The sequence below is a fragment of the Onychomys torridus genome, chromosome 6 (assembly GCF_903995425.1).
Source record: "Onychomys torridus chromosome 6, mOncTor1.1, whole genome shotgun sequence".
Lineage (NCBI taxonomy): Eukaryota > Metazoa > Chordata > Mammalia > Rodentia > Cricetidae > Onychomys > Onychomys torridus.
This window is the reverse complement of record NC_050448.1, coordinates 45,015,766-45,039,290: the sequence shown is the minus strand read 5'-3', so window position 1 is coordinate 45,039,290 and position 23,525 is coordinate 45,015,766. Positions and strand designations below refer to the sequence as shown.

Sequence of the window (23,525 nt, the reverse complement as noted above, 5' to 3'; positions counted from 1 at the left end):
ACAATATAAAAAAAAATCAATGAAACCTTCTAGTAATAGTTACAAAGGAAATCAAGATATGAGAACACAGTAAAAGGATATATGTAGAAGACTGGGAAGTTCTCTGTAGTTTAAATCATCCAAAACTGCCCACACTAACATAATAGGAAATAGATCATCTGAATAAATGTTTCTCAATCAATAATTATTTAGAGAATAGATAGAATCCCCTATCTATAGAAAGAACCATAGTAAGATTGTTCTATCTGCTAAACCTATTAAACATTTAACAGATACTTTAATTCTAGACAATATTTCAAGAAAATGAATATTTTTCACCTTATTGTATGAGGTAAGCATTGTTCTGATAACAAAAAAAGATTAAAAAAATACAAAAATAAATGAGCAAACTGAATCAAGCAACAAATCACAATCAAATGAGGTTTATCCTAGGAATACAAAGATGATTCACTATTCAAAAGTAAATCAGATCAGCAGTTGAGAAAAGAAAAGATACAAATTTGGTGTTGCAAGAAATACATTTGACACAATCAGCATCTGCTATAAAATACACATGCTCAGCAAAGTACAAACATAAAGTATGCATATTATGGTTCATATAGAAAATACCTTCCTCAGATTCATGTGTGAACATATGGTCCCCTCCTGATGTTCTTTGGATAGGTATCCTAGGGAATAGGCCTAGGTAGAGAAAGTAGGTTACTGGGAAGAATAACCCTAAGGCCTAGCTCTCTTTCTCCCTCCTTCTTGTCTACCAGAGAGTGAAGAGCTTCCTCTTTCACACACTTCTTTTCAATATTTTGCTCTGGTTTACGGGCCAACCAATGATGGACTGAACCGTCTGAAAGGATGAGCCAGAAAACAAATATTTTCTCCTTTAAGTTATTCTTTCAAGCATTTTGGATCACACTTCTGGAAAAGTCGTTAACACAGGATATCAAGAAAAAGATCTATAGTTGTATCTTTCTTCATGATGAAAGACTGAATCGTTACCCCCCGAATCAGGAAAAAAGCAAAAGACACTGTTCACCATTCACTATGAAAGAGATCTGGGTTGGGGAGGGATGTGGAAAAATGGCTCACTCAGCAGTTCAGGGCACTTGCTACAATTCCAAAAGACCTTAGGTCGGTTCTCAGCATCCATCAGACAACTCACAACTCTCTGCAACTCTAGCTGGCCAGCAAGAACACCCCAACACACATGGCATATGCTTACCCAGATATATAGACACTAATAAAAATAAAACAAATAGTTAAAAAGAAAAAGAACAGAATTGGGAGTCCAAACCAGAGAAATATGGCATGGAAAATAAATTAAAGTTATACAACAATAAATAACTAAAATACCCTATATGCAAATGATATGGATGTATAGTCAAAAAGACTCAAGAATTCTATCAAAAAAATATCCAAAAATTCATATAGGCAAAATTTTCTAATGTTATAAAATACAGAGTTCATAAGATATGCACACGAAATAGATAAGATATAAACTAAAAGTGAAAGATTTGACACTGAAATTTTTAAAAAATGTCATTCATAATAACCGATCTAATACTTGAATTTAAATATATCTATTTTATACTTATATTATATATGTTATATTTAATAAATACTTGAATATAAATCTAATTTGTTGAACAAATTAGATTTTGTAAAACTAAGTCTTTTTGATGACTAGTGTTACAACAATTAAAAACTTAAAACATTCAAAAAAATTGACCTAAGCCTAGTATCACACACAAAAGAAACTATACCTTAAATTAGATCATACTTAAATTTAAAATGAAGAACAATAAATATTTAAAAGAGAAGAGAAAGATCTTCATATTGTGGATTAAATCAATGAATTTTTACACATCACCAAACACATCATCTATAAAAACTGTGTTCTGCAGAAGACAGCATTAAAAAAATGAAAACACGTTCTGCTCACAGAACCTCCAACACTTTCTCAGAGCCTGCCCAACCTTCCACCAACAGCCCCTTCCCCTTCTTGCCATATCCTGGCCCAACTCTAGCATAAGCCCCCTGATTTTCTGGAGGCCATACAGGTTCCCAGAACTCCAGGTAAGCCCTGGCAGGCAGAAGGCCAGCACTTCCTCAGAGCCCTACAAGACTACCCCTAACAGCACCCCCACTCCTAGTCATCATATCCTGGCACACAACTGCAGTGGAAGCAGCCTGCTCTACCAGATGCCATCCCCATATCCAGAAACCAAGTCCTCTGCTCTACTAGAGGCCATCATCCCAGTGTCCAGAAACAAAGGCCCCTGCTCTACCAGAGGCCATCCCAATATCCAGAAACCAAGCCCCCTGCTCTACCAGAAGCTATCCCAGTACCCAGAAACCAAGCCCCCTGGCTTTACCAGAGTCCAAGCCAGTTCCGAGAACCTCCAAACCCCAGAGGCTAAGTGGGCCCTCAGAACCCCAGAGGCCACATAGGCCTCCAGAACTCCAAGAGAGGCACCCTACTGGAATAGAGGACATGCCTACCCCTAGAACTACAGGCCACTAAGGCCAGAAGACCAGAGAGGAAACAGAAACCAAGGGGAAAAAACACCCATCCAATAAAGACAAACTCAGAAATGGGCACCTAAACCTAATTACCCGAAAGCCAGATGCCTGGAGGCCAGTAAAGAACAAAAACAATAGCCAGGGTAACCTGTCACCACCAGAGCCCAGCCATCCTACAACAGCAAGCCCTGAATGCCAACACAGCTGAAGCTCAAGAAAATGACCTTGAAACCAACTTTCTAATGATAGAAATCCAGAAAAACACAATGGGAGGAAAATAAATTCCATAAAGAATGCCAAGAAAAAGCAAATGAATGAAAAAAACTGTTTAAGACTTGAAAATCAAAATAGAAGCAGTAAAGAAATACAAACTGAGGGAATCTTGGAGATGGAAAATATAGGTAAGCAAATAGGAACTATAGACACAAGCATCACTAACAGAATACAAGGGATGGAAGACAGAATCATACATCAAAAAGATCATCCACCATAATCTAGTAGGCTCATCCCAGAGATGCAGGGATGGTTCTATAGGGAGCTGCCATTCTAAGATGGCGCCGACTTCCTGACAGCTTTGCTGTAAACAACTCCATATTTGGCTGTGCTTGCTGGGCTGCGCGCCTCGAGGTTTGCGCATGCGCGTATATGGTAATTTGGCCTTATGTCCTCAGCCTATCCCGTGGCTCCCCGTGCTTGCATTCTGGTGGGATCCAATCATAGATTGACCCGTTCGCTTGGTTCCCTATATAAGCAGCTGCCTTTTGGTTCTTGGGGCCCCTCACCTCCCGCTCTCCCTCAACCAAGAAGCGCTCCAATAAAGTGTGATCTGAGAAGAATCCTCAAATGGTGGTCGTTCTTCCTCGCTGGTCGAGGAGCTCGCCGCAGCTGGTGCCGAAACCCGGGAAACTCGGACACCGGGAAACTCGGACACCGGGTGAGGAGTCGAAGGGGATTCAGAACTCAACACACGGAGCGGCGAAATCCCAGGTTAATTGGGAACCCGCGACAAAAGGAGGGTTAAAGGAAATCCCAGGTAAATTGGGAACCTGCGACAAAAGCAGGGTTAAAGGAAATCCCAGGTAAATTGGGAACCCGCGACAAAAGCGGGGTTAAAGGAAATCCCAGGCAAATTGGGAACCTGCGACAAAAGCGGGGTTAAAGGAAATCCCAGGCAAATTGGGAACCTGCGACAAAAGCGGGGAGGTTTTTGCTCTTCTCTGCAGACAAAGAGAGAGCAGGACGAGCCAAAAGTGAAAGTGAAAGCTAGGAGGTTTTTGCTCTTCTCTGTAGGCAAAGAGAGAGTGAAAGTGAAACATTGTTTAAAAGGTTGAAAAGTTTAGACATGGGCGCTTCTTCATCGCACCCAATTTTTTTGGCTCTTAACGAGCTACTGTATTCAAGGTGATAAAATCTCCGTGGGGACCTACCGGATCACAGCTTCTTTCACTGTAGCCCAGGTGGAGGCCTTAAACAGGCACTGCATGACACCCAATGATTGGAGCGGGCTTGCACGTGCGTGCTTGAGCCCAGGCCAATACTTAGATTGGAAGGCCTTCCTGATTGAGTTTGCTAATGAAGAGGCTGCGACCAATAAGAGCAAATTGACACCCTTTGGCAGATTGCCCAGCTCGGCTGTCAATGGAAATATGCTGGGTTGTGTGTGACTAGTATCCAGTATGAAAACTTTACCCGTGCTGTAAATCTGTCTAAACAGTTGTCCAGTTATCTTTTAGGCAATTGGACGGGAGAATTCGACAACCTGATGGAACAACTGAGGGTGGCTATCATCACGGTGAACTCGACCCAGGTGGACACCGGACTGGCGGAGGGATTAACTTCCTGGATTTCTTCTGCCCTTTCCCGGTTTAAGGAGTATATTTTTGGCATGCTGTCTTGGAGGGTGTGTGCTTTGTCTGTGGTTGGTCTGCCGTTTGCGAGCACGAACTAAAAAGGACAAGGTCATTATCACTCAGGCATTGGCCGCTCTGGAGTGTGGCTCCTCCCCTCAGATCTGGCTTTCTGCCTTAAAGAACAAATGATAAGTTCACATAGCCTTTGCACCCCTAGGACTAGTTAGTCCATTGCACTCGGGAAGGTATGTGGACCATTATCTTGTTTACTCACCTTCGATCGGTCAACACATCATGAGGTGGGGACCTGATTGGGTGAAGTATTTGTATTGGGCACAGGATGCCAGGCTCATGCACTGCACTTGGAGAGTAGGACGTTTTCCTTCCTTCAAGGAGAGCAAGTCCGATTGCATATGGGTCAGTACCAATATCCCATCTCTGAAAAAAGGGTACTTGAAGGTCTTATCAGAGATCGGACCTCTACTCTCTCCTGTTGCTTAATTAATAAAGAGGGGGGAGATATAGGGAGCTGCCATTCTAAGATGGCGCTGACTTCCTGACAGCTTTGCTGTAAACAACTCCATATTTGGCTGTGCTTGCTGGGCTGCGCGCCTCGAGGTTTGCGTATGGTAATTTGGCCTTATGTCCTCAGCCTATCCCGTGGCTCCCCGTGCTTGCATTCTGGTGGGATCCAATCATAGATTGACCCGTTCGCTTGGTTCCCTATATAAGCAGCTGCCTTTTGGTTCTTGGGGCCCCTCACCTCCCGCTCTCCCTCAACCAAGAAGCGCTCCAATAAAGTGTGATCTGAGAAGAATCCTCGAATGGTGGTCGTTCTTCCTCGCTGGTCGAGGAGCTCGCCGCATGGTTCAACATAGGAAAATATGTCAATGTAATTCACCATATAAACTAAGTGAAAGAATAAAACCATATGATCATCTCGTTAGATGCTGGAAAAGTCTTTGACAAAATCCAATACCCCTCCATGATGAAAGTCTTGGAGAGATCAGGGATGCAAGCAACATACCTAAACTTAATAAAGGAGAATTGCAGTAAGCCAATAGCCAACAACAAACTAAATGGAGAGAAAGTCAAAGCAATTCCACTAAAATCAGCAACAAGATAAGGCTGTCCACTCTCTTCATAACTATTTAATATAGTACTTGAAGGGCTAGCTAGAGCAATGAGACAACTCAAGGAGATCAAGGGGACAGGAAGTGTAAAGGAAGAAGTCAAAGTATTTGCAGATGATATGATAGTCTATATAAGTGACCCTAAAACACTTCTACAGCTTAAATCACATATTGATCTTCACACAATGATAATGGGAGACTTCAATGCCCCATAGCAGGTAGGTGCCCATGAAGAGCAGAAGATAGTGTTAGATTCCCTGGGCTGAATTCATAGTGGTTGTGAGCTACCTAAACGGAGAGAAAAATCAAAGCATTTCCATTAAAATCAGGAACAGGACAAGGGTATTCACTCTTTCCCAACATCTTCAATGTAGTTCTTAAAGTCTTAGCTAGAACAGTAAGACAATTGAAGAAGAACAAGGGAGGTATATAGGAAAGAAAGAAGTCAAAGAATCTTTATGTGTCGATGATACAGCTTTAAACATAAATGATCCTAGGAACTCTACAAGGAACCTTCTATAGCTGATGAACACTTTGGACCAGGTAGCATATACAAAATTCACATGAAATAATCAGTAGTCTTCCTCTTCAGTGGTTCTCCACCTTCCTATAATGTTGTGATCCTGTAATGCAATTCATGTTGTGGTGACCCCAACCATAAAATTATTTTGTTGCTACTTAATAACTGTAAGTTTCCTGCTGTTGTGAATCATAATATAAATATCTAATGTGTAGAATATCTGATATGCAACCTTCAGGTTGAGAATCACTGCTTTATAATAATAGCAAATACATTTGGAAAGAAATCAGTAAAGTAATACCTTTCAAAATAGCCTCAAAAAATATAATACTGTTGTAATACTAACCAAGCAAATGAAAAACTTATATAATAGAAACTTTAAGACATTTAAGAAAGAAAATGAAGATATCAGTGTTGGGATAATCATTTTGTACACTATGTGAAAATGTGTCTCTGTTTTATCTCACCTGCCTAAGGCACCTTCTGATTAGTTTAATAAAGAGCTGAACAGCCAATAGCTAGGCAGGAGAGATAGGAGGGACTTCTGGGTAGAGATAAGAACTCTGGGAAAGAATCTGGCTGATTCGAGACATTTAGCAGCCAGAAGTGGAGGAGGTCAGACACAAAGTACTGAGGAGACATAACAAGCCACGTGGCAGAAACTAAACTAATATAAATGGGTTAATTTAAGTTTTAAGAGCTTGTTGCAAACAAGTCTGAGCTAAGGCTAATAAGCTTTATACTTAATAAGAAGTCTTTGTGTTGTTATTCGGGAGCTAGTGGTTCAAAGAAAGACCTGTTACAATCAGAAGATTGAAAGATATTCTATGCTTATGGATCAATAGGATTAATATATTAAAAATGGCCACACAACCAAAAATGGCCATCCTACCAAACTACAGATTCAGCACAATCCCCATTAATTTTTCAACATAATTCTTCACAGAAATCAAGAAAACAATTTTCAGCATCATATGGAAACACCCCCACACCCCCACATACACACAGGAAAGCTAAAACAATCCTGAACAATAAAAGAACTGCTGGAGTTGTCACCATCCTGATCTCAGAGTTGTACTACATAGCTACAGTTATAAAAATAGTACAGCATTATAGTAAGAACAAACACTCAATCAAGGAACTGAATTAAAGACACAAAATAAGTCCACACACTTATGGACACCTGATTTCTGATAAAGAAGCCAGAAATACACACAGGAAAAAAAGATAGCATCTTCAATAAGTGGTGTTGGTCTAACTGGATGTCTGAATGTAGAAGCATGCAAATAGATCCATATTTATCATCCTGCACACAATTCAACTCCAAATGGATCAAGGGGTCTTAACATAAGGCCAGATACCCTGAATCTGATGGATGGGAGAATGTGGGGAACAGTCTTGAACTCAATGGCACAGGAAAAGACCTTCTGAATGAGACACAGATAGCACAGGAACTGAGACCACCAAGTAACACACTACAGCACAGGAACTGAGACCACCAAGTAACACACTACGGCACAGGAACTGAGACCACCAAGTAACACACTACGGCACAGGAACTGAGAGCACCAAGTAACACACTACAGCACAGGAACTGAGAGCACCAAGTAATACACTACGGCACAGGAACTGAGACCACCAAGGAATACACTGGACCTCATGAAACTGAAAAGCTTCCGCATGGAAAAAGACATCATTATCCAGACAAAGAAGCATCTACAGAATGAGAAAAGGTCTTTACCAATTCCGTATTAAACAGAGTTAATATCTAAAACATAGGAGAAACTAAAAGCACTGGAAATCAAGAAAACAAATACTTGAATTAAAAAATGAGGCACAGAGGCCGGAAAGCAGTGGCACAAGTCTTTAGTCCCAGCACTCGGGAGACAGAGCCAGGAATCTCTGTGAGTTCAAGGCTAGCCTGGGCTACAGAGAGAGATCCAGGACAGGCACCAAAACTACACGAAGAAAGTCTCGAAACATTTAAAAAAAAAAAAAAAAAAAAAAGAGGCACAGAACTAAACAGAGTTCTCAAAAGATGAAACACAAATGACTGAAAAACAAAGAAATGTTCAACATCCTTAACCATCAGGGAACTGCAACTCAAAACTGCTTTGAGATTCCAATCTTATACCTGTCAGAATGGCTAAGATAAATAACTTAAGTGACAGCTCATGCTGACAGGGATGTGGAATAAAGAGAACACTCATCTATTGCTTCTGGGAAAGAAAACTTATAGGGACACTATGGCAACCAGTGTGGCAGTTCCTCAGGAAGCTCGGAAAGATATACCTCAATACCCAGCTATACCACTCTTGGGCCTATACCAAAAAAATTCTACATCTTACTACAAAGATTCTTGCTCAAGTATATTAATTGATATTCTATTCATAATGGCCAGGAATTGAAAACAGACTACATGTCCATCAACAGACAAACAGATAAGAAAAGGTGATATATTTATTTTACTATGGAATATTTTCAGCTCCAAAAAAATGAAATTATGAAATTTGCAGGTAAGTGCATGGAATTCAAAAAACAAAAAAACATTGTGTGTAGCTGGAAGTTTTCCTGTGTCCCACTCAGCCCTGAGGTCCCACAGCTGCTTATAAAATAATCACCCAGAGGCTTATATTACCGACTGTATGGCCTACAGTAAGCTTCTTGCTAGTTAGCTCTTTCATCTTAAATAAACCCATTTCTATTCATCTATATATCATGTGTTCCATGGCTTTACCTGTGTCCCATTACATGCTGCTCCTTGAATGGTGGTTTGGCATCTCCCCTTATTCTCCTTTCTCCTCTCACTCTCTCTATTAGATTTTCCCACCTGGCTCTATCCTGCCCTGCCATAGGCCAATGCAACTTTATTTATCAATCAATCAGAGCAACACATATTCACAACATACAGAAAGATATCCCACAGCAATTGTGAGTGAAGTAACTCATACTCAAAAAGACAAATATGGTATGTAATCTCTTATATACAGATGTCATATTTTAAGCCTTCAGTAGGTATGTATAATGACAGGGGTTAGGAATAAAGAGTTAGTGGGGAGGGAAGGCTCTCCCAAGCAAGAGGAAATAGATTACATAGTTGTAACCAGCAGAGAGACTGGAACAGGAAGATTAAAAAGAGGAAGAGGAAGGATAAGGGTAAGGGAGAGAATGAAAGGAGGTTCAGCTAACATTAAAAGGCATTTGAGAGATCATTCAGAAACCTACTACAGAAAAAGCTTCTTAAAATATACACATTTATGAAAAAAATCTAAATGAAATTACCAAAAAGAGCCGGGTGGGGTAGGGTAGGGGGAGGACAAAGTCCTAACTCTACTATCTCTCACTACCAAGTTTAACCTCTAGTGCCAGAAATAGGTTACATCTGAGTTGTTGGTCAAAGGGCCCCCATGGAAGCCACAAATCACCAGCTATTGCCAAAGCTATTGGTTGCTCTCAGTGAACTGATGGTAAGGCCCTATTGCTGAAGACAACACCTACATATTTCATTGTACATGCAGAAGTTGGTCTGGTCCCTAAACAGTGCCTTCACCCCTAAGGACTAGTGTTCATAGTACTACAAGGTACTCTGCAAGTTACCAGAGGAAAAAGGTAAATACCAACCTAGCTACAAACCCTTCCATCTACAGTAGTGACCTGCCTTCTGGAACAATAGTTGCACAAAAGTTGTGGGAGTAACTAACCACTATCTAATTAGATTTAAAGCCTTCTTTATGAGATGGAACCCACGCCTCACACTGCTTCGGTGGCCAAGAACCTGGTACTAGACAGCCTAGGGACCCAGGGGAAATCCAAATACTATTGTTCTGAGAAGAAATGTAGCAACAAAATGATTTCTAATAACATTTTGCTATACTTATAAATCAATGTCTCACTCAGCCATCATCAGAGAAGCTTGCTCCTGCAATAGATGGGAACTAATACAGAAACCCACAACTGGACAATGTGCAGAGAGTGGGAGATCTTGGACTACTCTTCCTTAAATAAGATTTTTTTTTTTTCATTTAATTCCTTCCCTCTGGGTTCAGGGAACTATGTGGAAGAGGAGGCAGAAAGATTCTAAGTCAGAGGGCAAGAAGGACACCAAGGAAACAGTGTCTTCTAAACACAACATGGCTGAAGCACAGACGAACTATAACAGAATTTACAGGGCCAGCAGAGATCCAAACCAGAGTCCCAGCACTGAGATGGGGAAATAAGCAGGAGCTGCCATGCCCAGCAAGAAGCTATCTCCCATTAATAACCACTTAAAAAGGGAAAGTTACTTTCTTCAAGGGAGTGTCAATGGGTATATAAAACACACATAAGGACATGCCCCAAGCTAAGCAGTAGAAGGCCAACATAATACAAACTCAAAACTATTTCTGAAGATGTTTTTTGTCCCATATTGTTTTATTGGGGCTTTTGTTTTTAGGCTTTATTTGTTTTGCTTTATTTTTACCTTACTGTTCTTTTCCTTGTATATTATGGTTTCTAATATTCAGTTTGTATGGCTTGTGTGTGTGTGTGTCTACACACTTGCATATGTATGTATTTCTCATGCTCTTTTTTAGCATCTTCTTTGTTTAAAATTTTATGTTTAAAACATAACTTTTTATTGATTGTGAATTTCACATCACGAATCCCAGTAGCTTCTCCTTTCTTGTTTGTGTTTGTTCACAAAACATAACTTTCCTAAAAAAAAAAAAAAAAAAAAGAAAGAAAGAAAGAAAGAAAGAAAGAAAGAAAGAAAGAAAAAATCAACAGAAAGCTAATTTGCTGTGGACTAATGTTTGTGTCTCTCTAAAACATTACTACATTAATATCTACAACGTGATGACAGGAAGTGAGAGATCAGGATTCATGTACTTATAGCAGAGCCTCCTAAGAGCTGTGCAGTCAGCCGTGGGAGGACAAGGTAGATGTATATGAGCCATGAAACAGGTCCTAACAAACTGCCTGAGCCTCTCATTATTCCTCTAAGTATAAGAGAATTAAATTGACAAAAATCTTTAGGTTAGATAGGTTTGCTTAGAAATTATACCAAATGATTATAGAAGAAAGAATACAGGCCTTACATATTCTTTCTGAAGTGCTGAACAAAGAATATACTGTCAAGTCATTAACTGGTACATGGATAATAATTTGTGGCACATTCATACAACAGAGTACTACTTAGCAATATTATGTAACATACTGAAATATGAGCAACATGAATGCATCACAGAAGCACTGTGCTCAGTAAGAGAAGTGCCATACATAACTAATGCTATGTGATTTCAGTGATATGTCAAGAAAAAGCAAAATCTGTTTACATTTGCTGGAAAGGGAAAAGAAATTACACAAAGAAAATTCAAAGCCAGTCTTGGCCACAGTGTGAGACCACTTCCTAAAACAAAGCAAAACATATGTGTGTGTATGTGTATGTATGTACGTATGTACATAAGTATGTATGTATGCATTGTGTGTGTGTGTGTGTGTGTGTGTGTGTGTGTGTGTGTGTGATATTTTAATCAGACATTGATTTGTCAGCTTTGGAAGCATCTACAGATATATCTGCAATATATCGGTTAATCTCTTTCTTTTTAGAATAAGCTAAAAATCTTTCTGATTAATACTGAAGCTACAATAATTAGTTGATAGATTGAAATTTAAAGACCTTACTTTACAGATTAAATAACTGAATGGTGACTTGCCAATTTATTGTTTATCAATTTTAACTAACTATAATTAATTTATAAGTAGTTAGTTACATTATAAATAATTTCATATCTCACTTATTGAAGTGCACATTTACAGAATCTTATATCTGCTACTTTCTTTTCTTATTCACCTCCTTTATTTTTCTTTTAAAGCAAAGATTGCAACATGGCAATCAAATTGGTTTTCAGTGATACTTTCAGGTGGCCTGTCAACAGTCTGGCATATTCCACAGGGGCCAAAAGTTGCCATTTCAAAACTGGTTGTAGGAGGAGTTCAGGGAGAATTTAAATAGTAGCACTCATTCTTACATTTCCTTAAATGCACCTGCTGAGATCATCACATATGTACTGGCATTTATAAGTGCTTTAGGTCTGTACCCATAAGTCCAGCTGAGATGCATGTCTATCTTCCTATAGTTATATCCAATCTCAGAATCCATGGATTATAGCCTTAGCACTAAATGAAAAGCATTAGAATCAGTGAAACCATCTGGAGCTTTACTTTTATCATATAATTTCAGTGTGCTTTGAAATCTAAGATACATAATCACCACTTACATGAATAGTTTGTTACAACCTACTCTGCTATAGTGGAAAAGTACAGCTCATAGCAACATCCAATTATTACTATCATCTGGCTATGCTCATTTCCATCACAAGGATGTCAAGAACATTTAAACCAATCACTTATGAACTGCCCTGTATATCACACTAAGATACAGAAACACCAGACATTTATATCTTTTCTGCTTTATCAAAGAAAGTTAAACTCTTGATGTTCTTATTTTCTCTCCCTCCCTCCTTCCTTCCCTTTCTTTTCCTCAAGTGCCCCCCACCGGGGGTGTGTTTTGAGATAGGACATCACTATACAGCCCTGGCCACTTTGGAACTCGCTATGTGGTCCAGGATCACTCCAATGATCACCAAACTAGGAAGAAAGTTGAAGAGATATAAATAAAAACTTGAATTATTTAAAAATAGTGGAAAGACTGCTTCTATTTGGTTTAGCATAATTCACTTCTGGGACACTCAAAGTGTTTTACATTAGGCTTGTAATGGGTGATTCATGAGTGACACCTTAGGTTTTAGAAGGCCTGCTGTTTACTGTTTATAAAGAATTTTAGTGGCATTCCAAGTTTATTCCCTCTACATTCTCTAACAGTGCAGAATCTTCAGCTTCAAAGCTCCATATAAATGAGCTGAAGGCAAGTATTAAGGCTTTCAGTTAAAAACCTCAATGAAATATAGTCTATTTGACTCTGATATTTTGTCCTGTAACCATGTACTGAATCAAGAGAGTAGAAATACTAAAATCAATTAGGGCAGGTATGAAGATTATCAGTGAGAACTAGTATTATAATCAGTATCTAAAATATTCATCCTAGAAGTGTTTTTTTAAACAACAGATACTATACAAAATTAATGACAGCATGATTGGCAATATTTAAAATAGAAAAAGAGATAGAGAAACTCAACTGGAATTATTTTAATGTAGTCTTAAGATTTAGAGGTACTGTGAGTGTGTGTGTTTGCACATGTACTAGTGAGCAGGCATAAAGCAGTACAAAAGGGTGGTGATCTGTCTAATACCAACAAGTCAATTTATCAATACCAACAAGTCAATTTTATCATTTAAAAGTGTTTAAATACTTACCTCATTTACCTATAAACAACATCTAAAATAATCTATTATTTGTTATATAAATGTGTACTTACTAAATAAATAAATCTAAATAAATACAATTTTGACTAAGATATTCAAGGTACTTTGTAGTTACAGAATTACAAAATTCTCTTCAGATTTGGCAAAATTCTATTAGTAGCTAACAAGAAGGTTACTTAGCTTACTCTTGAGGAGCAGGGACTATTTTATGAATGAAGTAACATCTAAAAGATGAGTTGGAAATGAGGAAAGGTAGAGAAAAAGTATTTCATGCTGACAAAGAAGTGAGGAAAAAGTATAGTCCTGGTTTGCGTTCTGATGCTATGATAAAGCACTGAGCAAAACCACTGTCAAAAAGGAAAAGGCTCATTTGGCTTACTCCTGCATACCATTGTTGAGGAAAGACAAGTTAGAAACTCACGGAAGGAAACTAGAGGCAGGAACTGAAGGAGAGACCATGGGGGAACCACTGCTCACTGGATGGCTCCCCATGACTTGCTCAGTTTGCTTTCTTATACCAACCTGGGAGCCCCTGCCCAGGGGTGATACTGCCTACAGTGGGGCTGGGCCCTTCTGCAAGGGTCATTAATCAAGAAAATACCCCATGTAGAAATGCCCACAGGCCACAAAATGAGCCACTATATTAAAGGGCCACAGCATTAGAAAGGTGGAGAAGCACCGTTTTATTGCTTTTCATGGCCAGGCAATCACCTTAAAAAACATAAACCTACAATTTCTGCCATTAAAACCTTCATCAGGTATAATCTATGTCAAATCCATTGAAGTAACTACATAATAATTAAACTATATTGATATAATGAATAAGAGAAAGGTGCTGGCCTGAGAGAGAACTAACGAAGCTTTTATCTGTTTTTGTTTTTGTGTCATGGTATGTTCCCTTCCTTGACCTCATCTTTTTGAAAAATTGACAAGTTGTTTTGGTTGAATTAAATCTAATACTCAAACTTACATAGTGAGTACTGGGATGTGTTGCTTCATTATAACATAAACATATACCCAATAGAATAGGCCATAGTTGTAAAAATCAATAAACAAGAAAATCACAAAAACTTTAATTTGAAAGAGAAGAGTGCAGAGCATGCATTTCTTTAAAGATAGATTTGTTTACTTGCTTAATAAAACTGCCAGTATGAAGCTTCTTTTTGTTACGATGACACATGTTCAAGGTATACTACTTTCTAACCAAACATTTACCCTTCGCCACTGGTGAAAGGCAACAAGATCTTTTTACAAAGTCTCATCTTTTTCAATAAATTTTGCATGAAAACATGTTATCTTGGCACAAAGTTGCCTGCTGTCACATTGGAAGTGTGATAAATGTTTAATGAAAACAACACCACACAGCTTGGTGTCAGACAACAGCTATCACACAGCCCAGCTTTGATCCAAACAGACACTTAAAAGGAGTTCTAAGCATGCTCTGCACCACAGAACTCTATAACCTATATGCAAATTAGAGTAAATTAGCATAAGTGACTTCCTGCTGCATAAAGAAGTAAGAGGTAAGGAAAACATGACAGGCTTTGTAAGTATGCAACTGCTGTCAAAACTCAGAGTCCAGCTTTCTCAAATCACTTCCAACATTTTCTGCCAAACATCAGGTAGAGGGGGAAAAAATACGTTCTCAACAGGAATTACACATGGAATGAAAAGTTGCAAACACTGGAATGCTGCCAATGTCGATGAGTACCTTATATTCCTAAGTTATGATTATTACATTGTAATAGTGCTCTTATACCTGCTTCTATGCTTAAATCTTTTAAAGTACCAACTCCACACTTTACAGAAGAATCAATTATATAATCAGACAGAAATTCTTAACTTTCTCAGAAAATATAAAGTTCAGAAAGTTATCATTAGAATATATAAACTTACGTCCAAATGTTGGAGCAGAATATTCCAGAAACCTTGGTGTTTAACCTAAAGCAGTGTCTTGTCTACTAAGGCACTAGTAGTAAGAAGAAAATGGCAAAACCCTCCACAGAACAGGGCATCTTAGGAAAACTCCACATGAATCCTAACTTGACTCACAGTAACTGACAGCATTGTAGTTGATGGCTTGCTCTACTCTGTGCAGCTGCAGTAGAATCCCTCAGACCTGATTCTTTAAAATCAACAGAAACTTCTTGACATAGAGTTTGGAGGCCAAATAGTCACACATGCCTGGCTGGCTTCTGGGAGGGCTTTCTTTCTTATTTCATGACAGAAAGGTAAACAGAAGTCAAGAAAATACTTCAGGGAATCTACTACTTCAGTAACAAATCCTACTCTGCCATAACAATATTAATCCATTTGACAAAGCAAAGTTTTCTTGGCTTAATCACCTCTTAAAAGATCTCATGTCCTAACAATACTGTACCAAATCTCCAAATATCTAACACGTGAATTTGGTGGGCCAGGGAGACAAGACATTCAAAATGCATCAGTATTCAATAACCACTATGAAAGCAACTGTTGTTTTCTGCATAGTGATTTAACTCATGATGGACGATGGATTTAAATTAAGTCCATTTATATTCTACTCTTGAAGATGGCACTTTGATTTCCTAACAGTAGAATGGTGCCTATTTACTTATTCATACACAATTTTCTAAACTGTTGCAAAAAATGTTCTAAAGTAGTTAACTATATATTATTGTTTGTGGATCAAGATTCTGGTAAAGAAACCTCATATACTAATCCATGAGTGATGCTGCTGGGATACATAATGTTCAGCATCACCACACCAAGTTGCAAGTATGAGACCCTGTGACATTAGAAATTTCTGAATTATTGTCTTTCAGTAATAGTCTGAGATATAAGTGGTAAGATACCCTAGTGAAACAATAATGGTATATTTATCTTAGGGGTGACCAACAAGTGTATAATTGCACTCAAGGCTTGTTCAATGGGAGGGAATACATGCATGGTACTGTAAACCTAGTTAACTAACTGTGGCTGGAAGGTCAGAGACCCTAGAAGAGAAACTATTACTGCCATTTTACTTAACCAATATAATTTCTAATTTTATTCTAAATAGTTATATATATACCTATAATTAAGTGTGGCTTCTCACCTCTCATTGAAGGTATTTTTTTGCAGTAGATGGAGACTACTATAGAGTTCCACAAATGGCCAAAATTCAGAGAGAAGTGATCATAGTGTGCTACACCCCAAATGACACATCTGCAATTCAACTCTTCCACCTAGGCCTTAGGGAACATCTCAGAAGAGTGGCAGGAAGGACTGTAAGCCCAGAGGATTGGAGCCCTGCTGTGAGATGTCTTCTACATGTGAGAGGGGAGCTGAACCAAAGAACCTCAACAATATGGTTCCTGTATAAGATCTGCATAATAACATCAGTTAACATGCCAACATGGATAGGAGAAATTCTACAAGATCTCATCCCTAGATGAAGAATTACAGTCACTGGCTGCTGAGAGAGGAAGAAACAATTTTTTCCAGGGATAAGCTCCCACAAAGGCTGTCCAATTCCAAATATTTAGTCCTGGACACATGTACATATGAGCAACACTAAATGGACTCAATATGTTGTACATACATGCAATTTAACAACAATCATTAAGGAAGCAGCCATGAATGTGGGAGGGAGTTGGGGGACAAAGGAGGAGTTTAGGGGAGGGAGAGGCAAGAGTGATTTAGATGTGCTCATGTGTGAAGTTCTCAAAAAATAGTTTATCAAAATAATGTTAGACCTAATTTCAATACAATAATAATATTAATAAAAAAATCTGTTTTCATATTAGAGAAATTTCACCTTCTAAGAACAATTGTCTAAGAATAAGTTATCTATATGTTCTTAAAATTTGGGAGAAAAATTAACAGAAACAAGAAAAACTTGTACCAATGGTTAAAAGATAAAATATTCCTAGAAAGCAAATGTTATAAATGTCAGGTATAAGAAAAGCAATGAGAAAATAAATTATACAATATCTAACCCCTATCTCCTTTCTTATAACTTTCTAAAACTAGAATTTTTCTAGGATAGTTGTGGATGATCAAGAAAAATTACATAATAATTTATTCATCTTTTCAACTTTTGCCACAAAGTTAACAATCCAGACAGGGCTTCACATCATTACTGTAAATATGACATAAAAATTAAGCAAGCATAGAGGATCTGGAGCATGGCTCAGAAGTTAAGAGAACTTGAAACTCTTAGAGAGGACCAAAGCCAGTAATTCCAGTTACAGAGTATCAGATGCCCCCCTCATACCTTCTCTGGCCTCCTTGGGTACCTGAACACAAGTGCACTGTGGTAGTTTGAATGTAATTGGCCCCATAATCTCATATGGAGTGGCACTTTTAGGAAGTGTGGCTTTGTTAGAGTGGGCACGGCCTTGTTAGAGAAAGCATATCACTGGGGGGAGCGAACTTTGAGGTTTCCTATGCTCAGGATACCACCCAGTATTTCAGCTAACTTCCTATTGCCTACAAGATGCAGGACTCTCAGTTACTCCTCCAATACCTCATCTGCCTGCATGCTGCCATGCTCCCTGCCATGATGAGAATGGACTAAACCTCTGATACTGTAAGCCACCACCTCAATTAAATATTTTTCTTTATAAGAGTTGCCATGGTAACGGTGTCTCTTCACAGCAACAGAAACCCTCCTAAGACATGCATGTACCCTACCCCCATGCAGACACACACATATACATAATTTAAAAAAAAAAATAATTCTTTTTAAAAATAAAGACAAAAAAAAAAACCAGAAAATGATGTAAGAAGAGTTACAAGCTGTTATTAAAATTAACTGAATAATTTTTTAGAGAAATATTATTTCAAGAAACATGGGAGATACTGCAAGCCTTTACCTTCTTTCACTCTTAAAGGAATTTACCCACAAGGCAGGAACAGGAAGCACCTCAGAGCAGCAGTTGGTACTCCTCACTCACCGCAGCAGCACTTTCTCATCAACTCACCCCCGTTTGATGCCGTGCACTTCTTTGTCCTTGCCCTTCTCCTTCTCCTTCTCTCTCTTCTCTTTGTCCCGGGCTTTCCGTCTCTCTCTCTCCCTAGACCTGCTACGGCTTCTTCTGTGACTGGACCTTTCACTGCTCCGACTGTGGGAACGTGGACGAGGTCTTGATCTGGACCTACAATGAACAGAGTTTATTAGATAGATTGAGTCTGCCTTTGGTTAAAAACACAATTGACCTTTGAAATTACTCAAAAGTACGTAGTTTCAATTCTAAATCCCAAAATTAATTGTGCAAAGCAAGTATATGAAAGATACATGGTCACTCTCACTTAAAATTATAGGAAGAAATATAGATGTTGTCAATCTTGAAGGAAATTAAGGTACAATTAAAATGTTAGAAAAGAAGAAATTGTGAGCTACAAATAATAGGATAAAGGATTGTCATGTAAGTTGATTAAGATTTAAGAATATAATCTTAACTATAATTAGTAATTTCTAACAGTGTAAATTTGCTGGGGAAGTATCTTCAGGTGTGTGGCTGGAGGAGACAAAGAGAAAAAGAAAAGTGTGACTATAGATATATTAATTTAGCTAATCATCTGCTTTATGTACAACATATGACTTTAGATACAACATGCTGTGGTCACGCTAAGGAAAAAAATGTTAGCGAATAGAGGGTTGGAGGAAGACTCAGTGGGTAGAACGCTGGTCGTGAAAACGTGAGGACCGAAATTCAGACCCCATCACTCACACCCAAAGCTGGGCATGGTGGCCAACATCTCTAACTTCAGAACTGAGGGTGGAGACAGGAGGATTGTAGCAGCTCCTGGAACCTGCTTGCTGACTGATCTAGCCAAATGGTGAGCTCTAAAGTCAATGAGAGAATCTCTCTCAGAAAGTAAGGTAGAAAACTAACTGAGGAAGGCATCCTAACATGAACGTTTAGCCTGCACAGATATTTGCTTACACAGGTGAGTTCACTCCCCCACCCACACACACAGGTGTTAGCAAGTAAAAGGTCTGCTGTTTTGCTGTTGTCTTTGGATGTTTTTGCAATAGAGGCTCCCTGTGTTACTCAGACTAGTCTTGAACTTCTAAAGTCCAGCACTCAATGTGCCTCGGTCTCCTGAGATGCTAGAACAAATAAACAGCCCCACAAGAAACAAGGAAGAAGGAAACAAGGCAGAGTCTCAAACATTTAAATAAAGCCTTAAGTCTCCTCAAATAAGAGAACAAATCAAATGTATTTAACAACAGGATCTATAAAAACAATGTTTTCATTATCCTTAGGCTCTCTTTTATCTATCCACAATTATTTATATTTTCTCAACATAAGAGTAAGACCAGTAACCCATTCCAACCCAGTGAATCACATAAAATGAATCATTTTATCAGGTATGCTACATTATGTGCTAAGAAGTGATGAATTCCGAGTCCTGGTCAGAGTATCGACAAGAATTCTTCTAGTAGACTCATAATCCTATAGAAAACTAAAAAACTATAACAAGGCACAGGAAAGTGGCCAAAAGCAAGATTTTGCTGGGGTGGGATGGGATACAATTATTGAAGAGTAAACAGCAGTGAGAAAGCTGCCATTTATATGCTTCCATTCTGCGGGTCAACTCAAGACTGTACGCCCAGAGCAGATAAACCCAACAGAAAACTCTCTGATTAGAAAAACCACCAAAGACCAATGGAAAAAAGAAACAATGAAAGGTGAATCCTGTAAGAAAAAGTCCAAGATAATATCCAAAAGTTTGACATAAGTGCTAAACCACTGAACTATATGCCCAACTCTGTGATATCCAAATTTGTATATGTAAACTATTTTCAAAGCTCTGTCTGAATCTTAAATCATCTTAAGAACAGCAAACTCTAAACAGCCAAGAATGAAGGCATGAAACCGAAATTTCAGCTGTCCACCTAAATACAGAGCTCTGCAACCTCAAGCCAAGTTAGTGCAATGCTGAAACAAAGGCTTGAGGTCGCATTACTGCAGATAACACAATAGTATCACTAGTATGATACTCATCGGGCCCAGGGTAGATTTTTTTCTGTATACTATATATACAATCAAATCCATAAAATGTGCTCCATTCTTGGGGTGGAGAGATGAAAAATGTAGTGAATGTACGTGAACTCCACAGTAGGTCAGATGTTTGAAGTGGTAGGCAAAGATTTTAAAGTAGTACTTATAACCATGCTTGCAGTGAACATAAAACTAAGCAATCTCTGTAAAAGCCAACAAAAAACTCAGGAAAATAAAAACAAATAGAAATTCTAGGAGTGAAATAGCCTAAAAAATTATGTTAAATGAGATTAGAGACAGATTGGTGGATAATGAGAACAGAATCTACACCTCATAATGACTTAATCACAATTATAAAATCTCACCACAGTACACAGTAGTACTGGTCATCTAGAAAAGGGCGTCTAGTCTTACAACTTTTGAATACAGTGCCAGAAGTTTTCTTAAACCAATTAAACATGAGAAAGAAATACAGGATATACAACTAGACAGGGATGAAGTTGAACTATCCTAATTTGTAGATGATCTAATCTACATGCAGAAAAATCCTAAAAACTTCACCAAAAGACTATTAGAACTAATAAAAGAATTCAATAATGTTGCGGGATACAAGGCCAACATACAAAACTCATTGCAACCAGGCACGGTGGCATAAACCTGTAATTGCAATGCTTGGGGAGTTGAGACAAGTGGATTAGCAGATCGAGGTGCGCCTTGCTACAGAATGAGTTCTAGGGCTATCATATCAAGATCCTCTCTTAAAAGAAAGCAAAGTGCTGCCGCAGCACTTGAATGTTATTTTTGGTGGTCCTGGGAACCAAACCCAGGGTGTTACAAATGTTAGGAAAACGCTCTACTACTGAACTTTATAGCTAGCTGACTCAAGCATTTTAATACACCAAAGAGAAAGATGAGATCAGGAGAGCACGCTCATAACAACAGCTATAAAATAAAAGCCCAGAAACAAAGATGACCAAGGAAGTAAAAGAATTCTACAATAAGTGCTACAAAATCTTAACAAAATTAATGAAAGACATAAAAATACTGAAAATTTTCCTGTGTTCAAGTATTGAAAGAGTTAATAGTTAAAATATCCATAGCTCCCCAAAGCAATTTACAAATTCAATGCAATCTCTGTCAAAATGCCAATGGCATTTTTCATGAAGCTATAAAAAAATAATCCTAAGAGTTAGTGTGGAAATAGAAAAAACATCTCAACAACTGAACAAAGCTAGAGACATCACAATACCTGAATTTAAGGAATAGCTACACTATACAATCAGAGTCAGCAACACAGTGTGAGTTCTGAATAAAAACAGACACACAAATGAATGGAACTCAATACTGATCCAACAACTCAAGCCTGCTGAGGACAAGGTACTATCTATCCCATGAAAGCAATGGTCAACTGGCACTGTGCCCAGACAAACAGATCAGGATCACTGTCCTATCACCACAAGAGCAAAGCTGTGACTAGCAAGGCATTTTATCAGTTCCTATCAAACCCAGCCTCCCCTCAGAACCTTCCTTCTCAATCTCTACTCTCAATTTACCCAGTCAATTAAGAAAATTCAGTTAGCTAGCTTCAAAGCTGTCTTGTGGTTTCCCTGACACAAACACCCTGCTGTAGAAAACATATACCTGCAGTTCTCCAAACTTATCTTGCTCATTATTCACCCAATATACTCAAGAAATTCATGTCATTCCAGAATACTCTCCATCAATGGTGCTGGTTGTTACATATTTAATAAGATAGCAAAAGCACACCTATAAGTGTGCACACCTAAGGCACCCATGACATCAAGTTAAACAGAATAATACATTTAAAAACACCACAGTATACAATGTTACAGGACCTTCTTTCTTCCTTTCCAAGACAATGTTCATTATCTTAATCCTCATACTGTGGGTCTCTTAATCTTGCTTATCCCATTAAAAAAGATACTCCAAAAAATATCCATGGAAGAAAAGATAGAAAAGGCAAAACTACAGGCAGAGTTAAATTATAAAATACAGTTTTAAAAGAATTAATCTGAAAAGAAAAGAAAATGAATTAAGCTACTGACTTGGTTACCACAAGAATTATCTTACATAAATTTGAATAAGATCAATATCTTACACATATAACCAGTTCTGTTTACAACTAAGTAGCTTTATTTTCAAATCTGAAGAGTATCATTAAGAAAAAAATTATAGATCAAAATAAAAAGATTTCCTACGCTGACCAAACAAACAAAAAGGAAAGGAAACTGTATTAACATTTAAGATGTTATTTGTCCCAGTTCCTTAAATAAGTATCTTTCTGATAAATCACTCTAGAAGTCTCTGGAGTACAAAGCCAATATGGAGATGTATTATAAGCAAAGAACCATTTGGTAAAAAATGTGGGACTCTAGAACACACAATATATAAGCAATAAATGGACAGCAAGATGTCCTATTATACCAGATAAATGCTTTCAATATCTACAGAATAAGAAGAATAACCATAACATCTCTACATAAAATGAATTACTGCCCTCAAAAGCCAATTTTTCAAGTTTAATTGGCTAATAAGTTCTAAACACATGTAATCAAAACAGATACCTTAATATTTTGTCTTTCAAAAAACAGCTTCAGTACTTCAAACAGTCCTTTAAGTTGAGTGCTACAAATAAAGATAATATTTACTATAAAATAAAAGTGTAATTAAAACTAAATAATTACATACTGAATAAAACCTAGCATAGATTTCAGAATGACACTGTAAACAAGAGGATCAAATTCTCCTGACTACCAAAACCTAATTAAAGCCATAACGGGGAAGTTTTAAAGACCTACACTCTGTACACTGTGGAAAAGGAGATGTGCATTGATGGGTTGGTGGTAAACAAAAACTAGAAAACAAAATGCTGAAACTCAATCCTCTACAAAACCAAGATCACATCAAGGGATCTGAAAACTGACTGTCAAGTAAATTCTGATTATCTACCTACTTTAAGAAGCACCTCAGAGATCAGGGATCCATAGCTTTGGGTCTGGAATGGCATTTGCAGAAAGGATTAAGTGGAGAAGACTGCCTAAACTTTAGGTAAGCAAGGCATACAGAATACAAAGGAGAAAGAGAACAGCAGGGGTGGGACACTTCCTTTCCCAGCTTCCTGGCTGTGGAGATGGAAGCCACTCTGCTC

At 38.1% G+C, this 23,525-nt stretch overlaps 1 protein-coding gene across 1 annotated transcript in view; it reads right to left on the bottom strand.

Moving 5' to 3' along the window:
* The window catches only part of Rsrc1 (arginine and serine rich coiled-coil 1), a 322,919-nt gene that overhangs the window by 219,667 nt on the left and 79,727 nt on the right, over nt 1–23,525 (bottom strand). Inside the window, exon 4 of the mRNA XM_036189598.1 lies at nt 18,329–18,502. Coding sequence (XP_036045491.1) covers nt 18,329–18,502 — 174 coding nt within the window. The remainder of the gene's footprint in view (nt 1–18,328; nt 18,503–23,525) is intronic.